Source organism: Myodes glareolus, chromosome 18 (assembly GCF_982192425.1).
Source record: "Myodes glareolus chromosome 18, mMyoGla1.1, whole genome shotgun sequence".
Taxonomy (NCBI): Eukaryota; Metazoa; Chordata; class Mammalia; order Rodentia; family Cricetidae; genus Myodes; species Myodes glareolus.
Window position 1 is genome coordinate 72,126,126 of NC_142043.1, and position 15,240 is coordinate 72,141,365.

The window sequence follows — 15,240 nt, forward strand, 5'->3', positions numbered from 1 at the left end:
GTTAACTTTGAACTTAACTGTGTACACTAGAATCACCTCTAATTTGAGATCCTACTGTTTTTGTCTACTCCTAAGTTCGAGATTACAGGTGTATACCATTGTGGACTGTCTGTCTGTCTGTCTTTCTCTCTGAGGTGGGTCTTACAGTGTTGCCCAGGTTGATCTTGAACTTACAGTCTCGGACTCAGGTGTCTGTGTCCCCCCCGCCCCCACCCTGTTCCTTTAGCTTCATAAGCAGCTTGGACTACAGGTGCTGCCACTACCGTTATTTCTTTGGCTTTGAGATAAGTGGTCATGTTTAACTACAATGTGTTAGAGTAAATGAGACCTGTAATATTTAAGGTGTTGGGCCAGAATTACAGGCCTGAACATTGGGAACAAAGATGCGGGTGCAACCAGGGAAACTCACATGGAGAAGTGTAATATACTTCATACCCAGCATTTTATGTGTTCTTACTTAATCCTTACAGGAGCTCTTTAACACAGTATTATTCCCATTTTAAAGCTGAATAGCCAGTTTAGTGAGATTTAATAACTTGTTTGAGATTTCTTAGTAAGTGGTTTAATTAGAATTAGAACCCATTCATCTACTTATCCATCCAATGGACTTTCTTTTTTTGCTCAAAGATGTTACTGTTTTAGATTCACAGCAAAATTACAGGGTCCACAGTTCCTGTATTTTCCATGTATACCCTCTCCATTGTCAGATTCCACCACTGCATGAGTATATTGGTTGCATGAACGAACCACTGTCGCCCAAAGCCCATGGCTTATATTAGGGCTCTTGGTGTTTTGCATCCTATGGGTACATGTGACGTGTGTCTACCTTCACAGTGTCATATGAAGTGCACAGAGTTCTAGGGGTGTTTTTAGTGTTTACTGTGAGCTGCGCACGATGCTAGTTACTAACGCTTATGCAAAGAATGGAGATTATTCCTGTCACATGGTACTTGAACCTAGACCTTTGTGTTTCAAGGCTCAGGCTGTTTCTAAAAAACTGAACAGGAAAAAAAATGTTTTGGGGGCATGGAAACAAGGCTTAAAAAAATTCCCCCAACACAGGGTTTCTCTGCATAGCCCTGGCTCTCCTGGAACTCGCTCTGTATACCAGGCTGACCTTGAACTCAGAGATCCACTTGCCTTTACCTCCCGAGTGCTGGGATTAAAGACATGTACCACCACCACCCGTCAATATTTTTTAAAAATTGCATTTTATCCATTTATTTTGTGTATGTGTGTCACACCAAGGTGCACATATGAAGGTCAGAGAAAACCTTTGGATGTTGGTTCTCTTTTTCCACTGTGTGTGTCCCAGAACTCCAGCTAAGGCTTGGCAGCAGGTGCTTTTGTGTTGAGACATCTCATTGTCCAGGAGCAAAGATTCTTCTAATCCAAACAATTATCTGTAGTGATTCTAAGTCACACATGTGTTTTGCCAAGAAGAAATCAAACATTTTCCTATGTATTTCTGGGTGGTAAGGAAGGGAGGGTGTGATTCTTCTCTGTTACGTGGAAGGCAGTTTTGAGGAATTCAGTTCTGAGGCAGTTCAGGAATTCATTCACCCATAAGTAGAAGCCATGTATGGTTATTGTAATATATACAGCCAGGTTTCTTCATCCATGAGAGTTAGAGAATTGCCATTTTTAAAGATTTCTTGGATAAAGGTTGAGTGCCAAGAGTCATGTGAGTAGTACTGAATGCGGACCTCTGCGGTGTGAAGGGTATTTCCGATGACTGTCACCAGTCTTAAGGAGGCAGCAAACAGAAATCATACCAGGATAGCAAGAAGTTAGCACCCTAAAGAACAATTTTCCTGGTTGGCAGGCAGAGTGCGAAAGGCTGTGGCATCGCCTTTTCTGGATCTTTCAAAATTGGAGGAGCTGTTAGCTCCTGGGTCAGCTCTGCTGTGAAAGCCTGAAGGTTGGGAGAATGCCAGCGCTGCCACTCTTTGTTGCAATATCCATCTTTTCCTTGGCTCTGTCTCGGCTTCTCTCCCTTGCCATTCATTTTCCAGAGTGTTTATTCATCAGATTTCTCTGTTTGTAGTTCTGAGTTAGCATTCTCTGTTTGTAGTTCTGAGCTAGCAGCTGTACACTCTTAAGACCATTGGACCCAGCTAATCCTGCTTCAGTCTTGTCGCTTCCAACCCAAGATAGACACATGGGTATAGCTAACGATTTTATCTGTACATATGGTCGACCCGACAACACGAACACAAACCATCCGTTCAAGTCACAGTGTCTGAGCCAGAACTGAGGCCTCTCCCCCTGTGCCCACGCACATTCCAATGCTTTCCTCTTGTTCTTCCTTCATCCAGACCTCCCAGGAATTTGTGGAGAAACTAACCAAGAGGCTGAAAAGACACCCTGAGGAGACTGGAGGCTTCCAGGAGGCACCACTGGCCTATGATGCTATCTGGGCCTTGGCTTTGGCCTTGAACAAGACCTCTGGAGGAGGTGGCCGTTCGGGTGTGCGTCTGGAGGACTTTAACTACAACAACCAGACCATCACAGACCAAATCTACCGGGCCATGAACTCCTCATCCTTTGAGGGTGTTTCTGTGAGTTACAGCAGCTTTTGTTATGGAAAGGGACACCTTGGAGGGCCCCTAGATGCATGCATTCTCTTGTTTTCTTTTTCAGTTGCTTTTCTGTAAAGTCAGTCATAGACTATGGGAAGAGGGATCCCCAAACCAGAGAACCATACAAAAAATGACAATGAAAAAGATTACTGTATTCTAGTGCTTTTCAACCTGGTCCAGATGAGAAGTGTAGGGTTTTTAAAAGAGATAACAACTTGAGAATTAATTTCCTCATTCCTTTTAAAGTAAGGAAATTAGTGCCCAATAAGGTTTGGCGATTGCTCATGTCCCTCTCTCTGGGGACTGTCTCGCTCAGATCTCAAGGGTGAAGCTTCTTCTCAAAAGAAAACTGTTTCCAGAATCTAGGGTATGTGCATCTGGGGTGTGTCCTATATGCAGCAGATGCCATAAATAGCCTTCATTCAGAAGCTCAATTACATCAAAAACAGAAGGTTTCAGAGTCCCTGATGTTCTCTTTTCCTCCTGCTTTCATCCCCTCTGCCTTCCTCCACATGTTTCTCCTCAGGGCCATGTGGTCTTTGATGCCAGTGGCTCCCGGATGGCATGGACACTTATCGAGCAGCTGCAGGGTGAGCTCAGGCCTGAGAGGCTGGGGAAGGGGCAGGCAGGGGCTGGGCTGAGCGCCCACGTGGGAGGAGATGAATTGTGCATCTCAACAAGACTGCCTGGTACTTTTTGCCTGCCTTGCTCTGTGTTCATCACAGACAATAATAAAAAGAACAGTCCTGGGCAGGTTTTTTTTTTTTTTTTTTTTTTTTTTTTTTTTTGCAGTGATTCTGTGCTTTCAAAGGGTGATGCAGATTAAAAAGAGTGGTTCTTTCTTTCCAGTGGCTTCAGTTTTAGTCCCAGAAGTTGCCTGCCTCAGGCTAGATTGAGGAGTTAAGGGCTCTTAGTGTATTCTGAAAGATTAAAAAAAAGTTGAACCTAGAAAGCTGGTTCTTTTTAAAGGGAATTCTCTCAGTTCCTTGCTATGAGAGAACAATGTTCCAGCCATACATATAGCTGACCTTTTCTAGATGGCATTTCCGTATAACTTAGCACTGAGGAGTCTACAGAACTTTTGTGAGTTAATCTTCCAATTCCACCTGACTCAGCTCCTTGTGGTGTGGCCAAGAGACCCATTTCTTAGCCTCCTGTAAAAAGTTTCTTTCTCTCCGCACTTCTGCCCCCAAATCCTCTCAGTTCTCTTTGTATGTGGGGCAAGTGAGACTGGACGTCAGCCAGGGTGAAGTGGGTGTGAGGTGGTGTTTGGAAGGAAAGTTGTATTAACTGTGGCCATTCTGGAAGAAAAATCTTAGGAGTGACTGCATTTCCCTTAGTGACACTTTAAGAAACAGATGTATCTTATCCAAGGCAAGGCATTAGAACCCAAGCCAAAGGGAGAGAGGTTTCTAAAATTAAAGCCACTGGGAAAAAAGATTCTGTAATTCTGTCCATCACAAGAGGGTTGCTAGGCAGAAGTTGTTTAAAGCTTTGGAAGCCAGAATCAAAGTGAGAGACGGTGCTGGAGAGGTGTGAGGCAGTAGAATAGGTGGTAGCCGTGCAAGGAGCCTTCCTCCAAGAAGAGCCTTAAATGCCTTAAGGACTATGTTATGTATTCAGATTGCCTTGGGAAGCACCTTCTGTTGCCATGAAGTTAAGTTACCTGTCCAGGAGACCTTGGGTCCTTGGGTTGCTTAGGTCAGTGCCTAGGGTGTCTTCTCCCTGCCCTCAACAACTCCAGTCCTTTGCTCAGGTGGCAGCTACAAGAAGATTGGCTACTACGACAGCACCAAGGATGACCTTTCCTGGTCCAAAACAGATAAGTGGATTGGTAAGTTCTCCTCTGGTCCTCCTGCATGATCGTTGTCAAATGGGCAGGGGTGGGGGTGCTGTTGGGTTGGAACAGCAGAGGGTCACAACAGGGAGGGTCACAACAGGGACTGGGAGTGAGTGTGGCCTCCAAGAAGAAAGGGGAGGCCCTGGGTCACCCTGTTTTTAAGAGTGCTCTGCTGCAGTGAATGAGAGGCAGTGAGAAATGGAAGCTCTCCTCCAGCCTTGGTACGTTAGAACAGGGACTTCAGGTCCTTATCAGGAAAATAGCTGCTTAACTGTAGTAGAGGAAACAAAATTTCATTTCTTATGGGCTGTATTGTGCTTTGCTTTTTTGACTTGTTCTGTTTGTTTTCCCCTTGTGTTTTATATATTCATTTTGTGTGCATGTAGAGGCCTCTCCTACCACCGTGTGGGTCCTGGGAATTGAACCCATAAGGACCTTTATGCCTTGAGTCATCTCACCAAATTTTTGTTTCTGGTTTTAAGTTTTTATTATCATCATTATTATTTTTGTTATTGTTTTCTTTTCTTTTTTCTTTTTCTTTTCTTTTCTTTCTTTCTTTCTTTCTTTTTCTTTTTCTTTTTTTTTTTTTTTTTTGAGTCAGGGCTTCATCCTGTAGCTCAGGCTGGGCTTGAGTTCATTATGTAAGCCGAGACTCATCTTGACCTCAGGATGATCTTCCTGCCTCAGAATGTTGAGATTTCAGGTGTATGCTACCATGCCCAGTGTACCTTGTAGGTTTTTTTTCTTTTTGGGGGGGGTGGCAGGGATGGGGGTGGGGTCACACTACATAGTTTTAGGTGTCCTGGAACTCAGACTAGACTGGCCCTCCAACTCACAGAGATCCACCTACTTCTTTCTCCTGAGTGTTGGGATTAAAGATGTGTGCCACCACACCTAGCCTACCACGCACTTTCTAATCCAGGTGTGCTAAAGGACAGGAAAGACACTGGAGGTTAGCAAAAAGGAAGTTCCTACTGATGAGGAAGGATGATAAGGCCATTGAAGGCAGCTGCTACCTGCCTTGCCCAGTGAAGTGTGTGTGTATATGTGTGTGTGCGCGCACACGTGTGTGCGTGTGTGTGCGTGTGTGTGAGAGTGTGTATGTGTGTGTGTGTGGTGTGTGTGGTATGTGTGTGTGAGCGTGTGTGTGTGTGTGTGTGTGTGTATGTGTGTGTGGTGTGTGTGGTGTACATGTCCACATTCATGCTGTGTGGCCAGTATGCCCTGGTGTTCTTGTGGAGGTCAGAGGACAACTTTGTGGAGTTGGTTTTCTCCTTTCATCTTTACCTGGCTCCAGGGATTGAATTTAATGTTGCCAGGTTTAACAATTGCTTTTACCCATTGAGTCGTTTTTCTAGTCCAGCTTCATTAAGTTTAATTAATTTTTATGTTATAGGTGGTTTGTATGTTATAGGTATGTGTGCCATTTGTGCCTGAGCCAGAAATGGGCATCAGAATCCCTGGAACTGGAATCACAACCAATTGCGACCAATGACGTGGGTGCTGGGAACTGAACCTGGGTCCTCTGGAAGAGCAGAGAGTATCTTAACTACTGAGCCATCTCTTCAGCGCCCTACTTTATTTTATTACTTCTTTTGAAACAGGCTTTCACTTTGTAGATTAAACTGACCTCAAAGTTGTATCAATCCTCCTGCCTCAGAACCCAAGCATTGCTTCAACTACTGAGTGAGCTAGTATGTCTAGGCTTTGCTTCATTTTTATTATTTATTTATTTTCGTAGCTTGAATTTAGGGCAGTGTTCTGTACAGTTATAAATGCTGCCTGGCCTAAATTGGCTTTCTAATTTTTTTTAAACGAAGCAAATTGAAATTAAGTAGGTGTTTTGCTTATCTTCATCCCCCACTCTGACGAATTTGAGCTCTCTCTTAATAGTAACTGGAAACACTTTTTGGGAGTACTACCCTGCTAGGGTTGTTCTTGTGTCTTTTGCTGGGGGTTAGAAGAACACACTTGATGCTTTGAGACTCTCCTGGCTTTCTGCATCTGTAATTGTCTTTTGCACCTTCAATGGGGCAGTAGGTGACGCTGTATAGGTTTATTTCAGCTGTTCCCCTCTTTAGCTGTCTTTTCCCCGTAAGATGGAGAAGCAAAAAGAACAAACAATCAAAGATAGGTGTGGTAGCACACACCTTTAATCCCAGCACTCAAGAGGCAGAGGCAGGCAGATAGGTAATTCCAGGCCAGCCTGGTCTAGAAAGGGAGTCTTAGGAGCACAGCCAGGGTACACAGAGGAACCTTGTCTTAAAAACCAGAAACAGAGAACATGTAACCAACCAAAGAGACCCTCAGCGCAGACCCTGTCTTCTCCTTTTCTGGTTGTTTCTCAAGGTCCCCAGTGCCTCCAGCCTTCTGCCTGCTATAGCCCCTAAGTGCTGACACTGAGTGCCCCCCAGCAGCTTGCCTTTCACTCCTTTCTGCTATCCTGCCTTCACGCCACTGTCCTTCCTTCTTTGTCTTTCCCCTCCTCCTGTGTGCCATGCAGGAGGGTCTCCCCCAGCTGACCAGACCTTGGTCATCAAGACCTTCCGCTTCCTGTCTCAGAAACTGTTCATCTCCGTCTCGGTTCTCTCCAGCCTGGGCATTGTCCTTGCTGTTGTCTGTCTGTCCTTTAACATCTACAACTCCCACGTTCGGTAAGTCTCTCTTCTGACTTGATCCTTGGCCTGGCTGCCTCTCCAAGATACTGACGAGACTTCCTCATGAGAAAGAAAACTGGGACTCTCAAGGTCATGTGTCACAAAAGAGTGGCGTGATGACTCTCCAAAAATGTGAGGGGGTGCTAGGCATGACCCCCTGCCCTTGCTTCAGCTAGAAGAACAAAAACATTGGAGACCTAGAGCACTATCTTAGACTCTAACTAGAGTGTGCAGGCATGACCTTAGGCTGCAGAAGCCCTGTGCCCCCCTAGGTCAGCTTTGTGGCCCAGCAACCTATGCTGAGTATCTTTCTTTCCCAGTCTGTCTCCTTTATCCACCCTGGGGATAGGTTGTACCGTTGATGGCATTTTTGGAGAGCCAAGCCTCCCTAGAGGAGATGGGGTAATTCTGCTCTTTCTCCCACCCTCTCCGCCTCTGCCCTAGTTATATCCAGAACTCCCAGCCCAATCTGAACAATCTGACTGCCGTGGGCTGCTCACTGGCACTAGCTGCTGTCTTCCCCCTTGGGCTGGACGGTTACCACATAAAGAAAGGCCAGTTCCCGTTTGTCTGCCAGGTGAGTAGACCTTGCAGAATATGGCTTTCCTAGTCATCTCTTCCCTTTCCCTGATTAGTGTCCCCCCTCCCTGCCTTTCCTCCCAGCATCACCCTTTTAGTTTCTCTCTGGCTCCATCCCTTCTTTCTGGATGCCAGATCTTTTCCATTCTGCGGTTCCCTGGCTGGTTGCAAGGTTGCTAGGCATGCCTCACAGAGGAGAGGGGTGAAGCGCTGAAGACAAAGGAAGGGGTCTGCACACAGAACCTACGAACAATAGTGGCTTGTTTGTGGTGTGTGGGCCAAGGAACAAAACTAGGCTTTCCCATGGGAGTCTTGGTTGGAGTTTGAAAAGATGAAAGCAGAATCAAAACAGATAGAGTTGGGGCAAGGGACGTATCATTGCAGAGGGAGGAGGGTCTCTGGGGACACTTGGCTCATGGAGTTTCTGGGACTGTGGGGCAAGGCTGACTTCAGCGATGTTTGACTGGTTCTCTACTGTTATGAAGCATCCACTCTTTCCCTGGTTCCTTCCACTGTGTTTCTGTCCTGATCACACACTGTGCACACACACACATGCACTCATGTCTTCAGGAAGTATCTGTTTCTAGTGAGACCAGCATGCAGCAGGAGAGAGACAACTAGGAGGTACATCTAAAGAGGGATCTGTAGAAAGCACTGTGGATGAAGAGAAGGGAAGCAGCTAACAGTCCATGTCTGAGTGGCCCCCAGGAAGGAGGTGGTGCTTGTGCCTTGAAGGACAGTGCATGAGTTCAGAAAGAGAGTAGAGGAGGGAGACTGAGTGGTTCAGCGTAGCTGGGTGGGGCACAGGGATGGTGAGGTCCTGGCTAGTGGTTGGGCTATACTGTGTCACATTCAGAGGTGTGCAGGTGTAACTCTAGGCACTAGACCAGTCTTTAGCAAGAATACCCTGGTGCTGTAGCAGTAGAGAAGGATGGAGCCCCAGCCTTCCCTTTGCTTTTCTCCATAGTCTGTTTGCTATGTCCCGCCTGTCTTTTGTCATCCGGTCACTGTTCACACTGCTTCCTGCAGTTCCGTCCACCATGGGTCCAGTCTCACCTGTTACCAGTGTCTTTTCTCCCTTTCTAGGCCCGCCTTTGGCTCTTGGGCTTGGGCTTCAGTCTGGGCTATGGCTCTATGTTCACCAAGATCTGGTGGGTCCACACCGTCTTCACAAAGAAGGAGGAGAAGAAGGAATGGAGGAAGGTGAGTGACTTCCTAGACCCGGCCTTTGATCCCATGTATAGAGAAGACCTCTCTGACCTGTCTTCTCTGGATATCTACTCAGACCCTAGAGCCCTGGAAACTGTATGCCACTGTAGGCCTGCTGGTGGGCATGGATATCTTGACTCTTGCCATCTGGCAGATTGTGGACCCCTTGCACCGAACCATTGAGGTATCTACCACTTGAGAGGAGTTTCTGGGATCGGGAAGCTGAACAGAGCCTATCAGCGTGGCATCTTCTTGAAGTATATAGTTACTTAGTGAAGGCCACTAAGTGAAGGTGGCACATACCTTCAATCACTTCGCGCCTTCAATCTTAAAGCGCTGGAGGCAGAGGCAGGCAGAGCTTTGAATATGAGCATAGCCTGGTCTGCATAGTGAGTTCCAGGCCAGCCAGCGCTACATAGTGAGACCCTGACTTTAAAAAGAAAAGGAAGCTTCTCAGGGAGGGGAGCTTCTCAGTCTTCTTTATATCCAGTTTTTTTGTTTGTTTGTTTGTTTGTTTTTTTTCTGTCTTTCCCAGATGGAGCCTTATCAAAACCTCTTGGTTTATCTTGAGAAGTGATGTGTCATGGGAGGATGTGTAGGGTTTCCAAGCATCAGGGAAAGCGGGCAACAAGCCTTTCTAGTGTGTTCAGAGAAATGTCCCCAGGCTTGGCGTGGGATTTGGCGCAGTACTGAGTCTCATGGGAAAACAGTCAGCGCTGGGGACTCAGGAGCTGGAGAAGAATATGGTCTCTCACCACTCTCTCCTTTTCTCCATCAGACTTTTGCCAAAGAGGAGCCAAAGGAAGACATCGATGTATCCATCCTGCCCCAGCTGGAGCACTGCAGCTCCAGGAAGATGAATACTTGGCTTGGTGTGTGGGTTGTGGGTGGGAGGAGGGGAAGGGAAGCATAAGCAGGAGGAATGGGTAACAGCAGGAGACCAAGGGAGAAGGACCGTTGGAGACCATTGCCCTTATCACCCTTATCACTGCACTAGAGTAGGGGAGCTCTGGTCTTTTGCTGAGTAGTGATGTTCAGCAAAGGACCAGTGCAGGTGGGTAACCCACCCATCTGTTATAGACCAGCTCCGAGAATAGGATCAAGGCTGTGAGGTCATAGGCTTAGCCTCTCTTCAGCCTGTCTACATTCCTCTGTTCTACAAATTCACACGGTGAACTAAAACCTTTAGCCAAGATTGCACGTTCCTGCCTGATGGGCTAAGAGTTGAGACACTGTGTAGCGTCCATTAGATCATTTCTAGCTGCTCCATAGGAAGCTGAAGTGAGGTCTGGGCCATATGGGTGGGGGCCACGCTGAGAATTTGCTATGTCAGAGGGGCTGGAACGGAGAGGAAAGCTTCCTTTGCACAGAGGAGCTACACAAAGCAGAAGTAAATGAAGGACAAGGAAGAGGAGGGTTGAGTTGGGAGTGTGATGGTCCTGTTGCCCAGGACACTTTCCTGTTGTCCTAGGCATTTTCTATGGTTACAAGGGACTGCTGCTGCTGCTGGGAATCTTTCTTGCGTATGAGACCAAAAGTGTTTCCACTGAAAAGATCAATGACCACAGGGCTGTGGGCATGGCTATCTACAATGTTGCGGTAAGCTCCCTTGACACCTGGTGTTAGTCCTGGACACGAGAACTGAGATTGTTTGAGGAGAAGTCATAAAACACTGGTTAATGTCTGATTTATAAAGTCATTGTTGTGTTGCTTTCCTGAGGAGACGTGAAAAAATGTCAGTTCACTCTAGATAGGGCGCCGCAATAGACAAAGGAAACCAAGTCTAACTTGGTGTCCTGTTGTCATTTCCGTTGCTGTGATAAAATACCCTGACAAAAAGCAGGTTTGAGGAGAAAGGGCTTATCTTAGGTCAAAGTTTGGAGTTATAGTTCAACAACGAGGGATGTCAACACAGGAGCTAAGAGCAAGACATCCAGAGCCAAGAACAAATAGAAATAAATGCATGTGAGCTTACTCATGTTCAGTCCAGTACCTCCTGCCTAGGATTTGGTGCCCTCTACGGTGACTGAGTCCTTCCACATCATTTAGCAATAGAAATCAAGATAATCCCCAATATGCTCACAGACCAAGCTGACATGATCTAGACAATCCCTTGTTTATATTCACCTGACTGATTCTAGAATTTAGAATCTAGATGCTGTCAAATCGATAAAACTGACCATCACACTTGGCGAATCGGTGCATTTGTTGAGTTACTATAGGAGCATGAAGGAGTTAATGGCATTTATACCATCTGAAAAGTACACTATAGCATGGGTGATGGCTCACGGTAACTGCATACTTAGAGTTCCCTGCCCAACTTGTGGGCTGTTCCACAAGATAGCATTCTTTCACCAGGAATTAGCCACTGCTTTTATAACTTTGGGGATAGGCCTCCTTAGTCTTCTAATTGAGTTTCACAGGTCTCCCTCTCTTTGGGAAAGGGATGCTTCAATTCAGAGAATATAACTACACAGCAGGTTAGAAAGAACACTACTTTGGAGCTGGGGTGATAGGTTCTGATGCTTTCAAGACAACTTACTGTGCTGGATTTGATCCTTAGAACACACATCAGAAAAAGCTGGGTGTAATGGCATGTCCTTGTAATCTCAGTGCTGAGGAGATGCAGACACATAGGTCCTCAGTTCTCGGTGACCAGGCAGCCTCTGGCCAATGAAGGACTCTGGAAAACCAGAATGGAGGAGGAATGGCAGCTAAGGCTTTTCTGTAACCTCCTTATGTACGTGCATTCACATGCATGTTCTCTTGTACTACACACATATAATACAGACAGATAAGAAGAAAGCTGAAAAGAAGTCACACTACATTATATCATTTTTCACCTACCTAGTGAAGTAGTCTTAAGGACTGAATGCAGAGATCCTGAGGGAGCATTGATCTAGAGCTGAGAACTGGTTTAGAATTTTATTCCTGGGTTTTAGCTATTTAAAGTTGAGGATCGTCCTGAATTTGTGGAACATTCACCAGGAGTTTATCTTCACGGACTCTGTCTTTGGGGAAGGAAACCCTGCACTCCACTTGAGCCGATGATGTTGGATCTGAGTCTCCCAAATGCTGTCTTTCCAGGTCCTGTGTCTCATCACTGCTCCTGTCACCATGATTCTTTCCAGCCAGCAGGATGCAGCCTTTGCCTTTGCCTCTCTGGCCATCGTGTTCTCTTCCTACATCACTCTGGTTGTGCTCTTTGTGCCCAAGGTGAGGCCGGGCTCTCCCCCTGCCCTCCCTAGATCGAACCAGGATTTCATTTTGTTCTTACTGGGTTTCCCTTGCTCCTCACTCCCAACACCTTACCAGGTGCTCGCTCACCCAACTCCTTTGCCTGCAGATGCGTAGGTTGATCACCCGAGGGGAATGGCAGTCTGAAGCCCAGGACACCATGAAGACAGGGTCATCCACCAACAACAACGAGGAAGAGAAGTCCCGACTGTTGGAGAAAGAGAACCGTGAATTGGAAAAGATCATTGCTGAGGTATGTGGTGACAGCCCGGGGTCCGTGCCTGAGGGTGGGTTGTCTGAAGTGGAGCTTGAGATACAGGTTCAAGTGTTGGTGATTTACAGACCTCATAAAACCTGTAAGGGAGCAGGGGCGGGAGAGGGAAAGGGTTGAGACTCAGTCTCAGTGAAAATTTAGTGTTGGTCTGAGGAGGGGGAGGGGGCTCTGACTTGGGGACTCTAGATTCAGCCCTCCTGTGGTAAAAGAGCAGCCATCGGCAGTAGTTAGGGGGAGACCATTGTGAGCCATTACTAGCCCACACTCACAGGTGCTGGGTGAGGCATATGGCCACAGCATATCAGTTCTAGGCAGCTGCCCACAGTGTCCACTGTGTCCAGTTTGGTACTGGGAGTGGAGGGTGGCATTCCAGCTTGGTTGATGCAATCCTCCTTTATTCTCCTTTTGTTTTTAAATTCACTTATTTCCTTAATCTATTCTCTTGGTGCCATTACATTCTGTGGTTTTCTTTGTTCTTGATTTGCATTTTAATTTCTTCTCTCACCGTACATCCCATTTCAATGCTTCTCCTCCCTTCCCCTCCTTCCACTCCACACCCTCCTCCCACACTCCCAATTGTGCTTCTTCCTCCAGAAAGAGGAGCGTGTCTCTGAACTGCGCCATCAGCTCCAGTCTCGGCAACAGCTCCGCTCACGACGCCACCCCCCAACACCCCCAGACCCCTCTGGGGGCCTTCCTAGGGGACCCTCGGAGCCCCCTGACCGACTTAGCTGTGATGGGAGTCGAGTGCATTTGCTTTACAAGTGAGGGGGTATCAAGAAGGATAAGGCCAGTAGGGGAGGGAAGGGTGTGGGAAGAGGGTGGGGGACTGGGAGGAGGGCAAGGACTCCTATCTCCAACTGGGAGAACATGCTCCAATCCCCCTCTTATAAATATATGTCACTCTGTGCATTTGGAGTTATTTGGGTCTCCAATACTCTGGGAAACAGACTGTATTCTCTCTTATTCTTTCATACAATTTTGTATCGCTACTTCACAGTTTGGTTCGAACCCTGCTTGAAGCTATTCACTTATAACTCCAGAGAGGCAGCTCACCCTATTTTTCTCCTACGTCCTGTCTCATGTAGTCGTCACGGAAACTCCTGCAATTTCAGCAGCAGGGGTCTCCCCACGAGTGTTCTTCCCACACTAGCAGGACCCTCTCCGTTTCTCAGCATCAGAATCCCCTTCCATTGTCCTTGTCCTTCTACACATCCCCCTGTTTTCCTCTCCTTCAATGTTGCTTCTTTCAGGAGACTCATTCTTACCCAGGTCCACGTGTTCTTTGCCTCTTTGCTCTGTGTGCTCCGGGTTCCCAGCACACATAGCACACTTGGAGGATGGGGTGTTTCCTGAGTGCTTTCTCATGCTGCCATTACTTGTGCTCTCTGAATACCCTGCACCCGTAAGTGACAGTGGTTGTGGATATGTGCTGTGTTGTGCTCGGGTAAGTGTGTGTGACGTGTTGGGCACACTACGCTGCCTTCCTCATGTGTGTATGTCACCTCTTTCTGCGCTGTGGTGTGCTCAGGTAAGTGTGTGTGATGTGTTGGGCACACTACGCTGTCTTCCTTATGTGTGCATGTCACCTCTTTCTGTGCTGTGGTGTGCTCAGGTAAGTGTGTGTGACACGTTGAGCACACTAAGCTGTCTTCCTCGTGTGTGCATCTCATGTCTTTCTGTGCCGTGGTGTGCCTGGGTAAGTGTGTGTGATATGTTGAGCACACTAAGCTGTCTTCCTCATGTGAACACGTCACGTCTTTCTGCGCTGTGGTGTGCTTGGGTACGTGTATGTGATGTGTTGAACACACTACGCTGTCTTCCTCATGTATGCAAGTCATGTCTTTCTGCGCTATGGTGTGCTTGGGTACGTGTGTGTGATGTGTTGAACACACTAAGCTGTCTTCCTCGTGTGTGCATGTCATGTCTTTCTGTGCTGTGGTGTGCCTGGGTAATTGTGTGTGATGTGTTGAGCACACCACACTGTCTTCCTCATGTGCGCATGTCATGTCTTTCTGTGTTTTACCTGTGCGACCCAGTGCATTGCATATTGATCTTAACGTGTGTGTGTTTCCCTGGCTGGCTTCATGGCAGTTCTCTGTCTTACTCCACCTTCTGAGTGTTTGGATTACAGTTGCCTGCCTCACTGATGCCATGTCTTTTCCCACCAGAGTCATGTGCACCCAACATGCACATGTTAAACACATTCTCCCCAGTTCATGTGTTCTGGGCCATCCATTTCCTCTCCCTGGCATTGTGTTTCCTCTCAATGTTCCTTGGATTCTTTGCTCTCATGTGTACCACCCTCAGTCTGTACTCATAATTATCTCTCAAGACTGCATCTTAGTTTTCTTTTCCTTATTATAATTATTGTTATTTTTCAGAGCTAAGGGAAAAGAAACGGGTACAGATTGGAGGCTGTTTGCAGTGGATAGTAGGTCCACATCCTAACCAAATGAAGGTGTGGACAGATGGACTGAAGGGGCAGGAGGCAGTGTCCCTTTCACACTGTGTTGTCTCTTGGGGAAGGATCTCCCTGAATCTCAATAAACCAGTGAACAATGTGACTCAGCACCTCACCCTCCAGCCAGTGAACTGAGTGAACTCCAGGCCAGGAAGGGAGAAGCCCAAGCTCTCAGGCTTGAAGTTAATGAAAAGGCTTTGAAGTAGAGAGGCACAAAGAGATGTGTGGGTGATCCATGCAGGATTTTGCAGGGCAAAGCAGGACAAGATTAAGGCCCTGATTAGTGGGTGATGACGTTGGTGGTTAAAGTGTGGGCTCTGGAGTCAGACTGCCAGCATCAGGCCTGCACCACATGCAGAAATGTCTCCTAATCTTTATTCTCCACTGATAATAACAGT

The 15,240-nt window shown here is 46.9% G+C and overlaps 1 protein-coding gene across 1 annotated transcript in view; it reads left to right on the forward strand.

Moving 5' to 3' along the window:
- The window catches only part of Gabbr1 (gamma-aminobutyric acid type B receptor subunit 1), a 28,793-nt gene extending 13,848 nt beyond the window's left edge, over positions 1 to 14,945 (forward strand). The window contains exons 12-23 of the mRNA XM_087898682.1: positions 2,319 to 2,561; positions 3,109 to 3,172; positions 4,339 to 4,416; positions 6,926 to 7,076; positions 7,524 to 7,656; positions 8,745 to 8,861; positions 8,944 to 9,051; positions 9,646 to 9,739; positions 10,339 to 10,466; positions 11,955 to 12,083; positions 12,214 to 12,357; positions 12,973 to 14,945. Of these exons, the coding sequence (XP_087754808.1) occupies positions 2,319 to 2,561; positions 3,109 to 3,172; positions 4,339 to 4,416; positions 6,926 to 7,076; positions 7,524 to 7,656; positions 8,745 to 8,861; positions 8,944 to 9,051; positions 9,646 to 9,739; positions 10,339 to 10,466; positions 11,955 to 12,083; positions 12,214 to 12,357; positions 12,973 to 13,146 (1,563 nt within the window). The 3' untranslated portion in view covers positions 13,147 to 14,945. The remainder of the gene's footprint in view (positions 1 to 2,318; positions 2,562 to 3,108; positions 3,173 to 4,338; positions 4,417 to 6,925; positions 7,077 to 7,523; positions 7,657 to 8,744; positions 8,862 to 8,943; positions 9,052 to 9,645; positions 9,740 to 10,338; positions 10,467 to 11,954; positions 12,084 to 12,213; positions 12,358 to 12,972) is intronic.
- Positions 14,946 to 15,240: the final 295 nt, after the last annotated feature.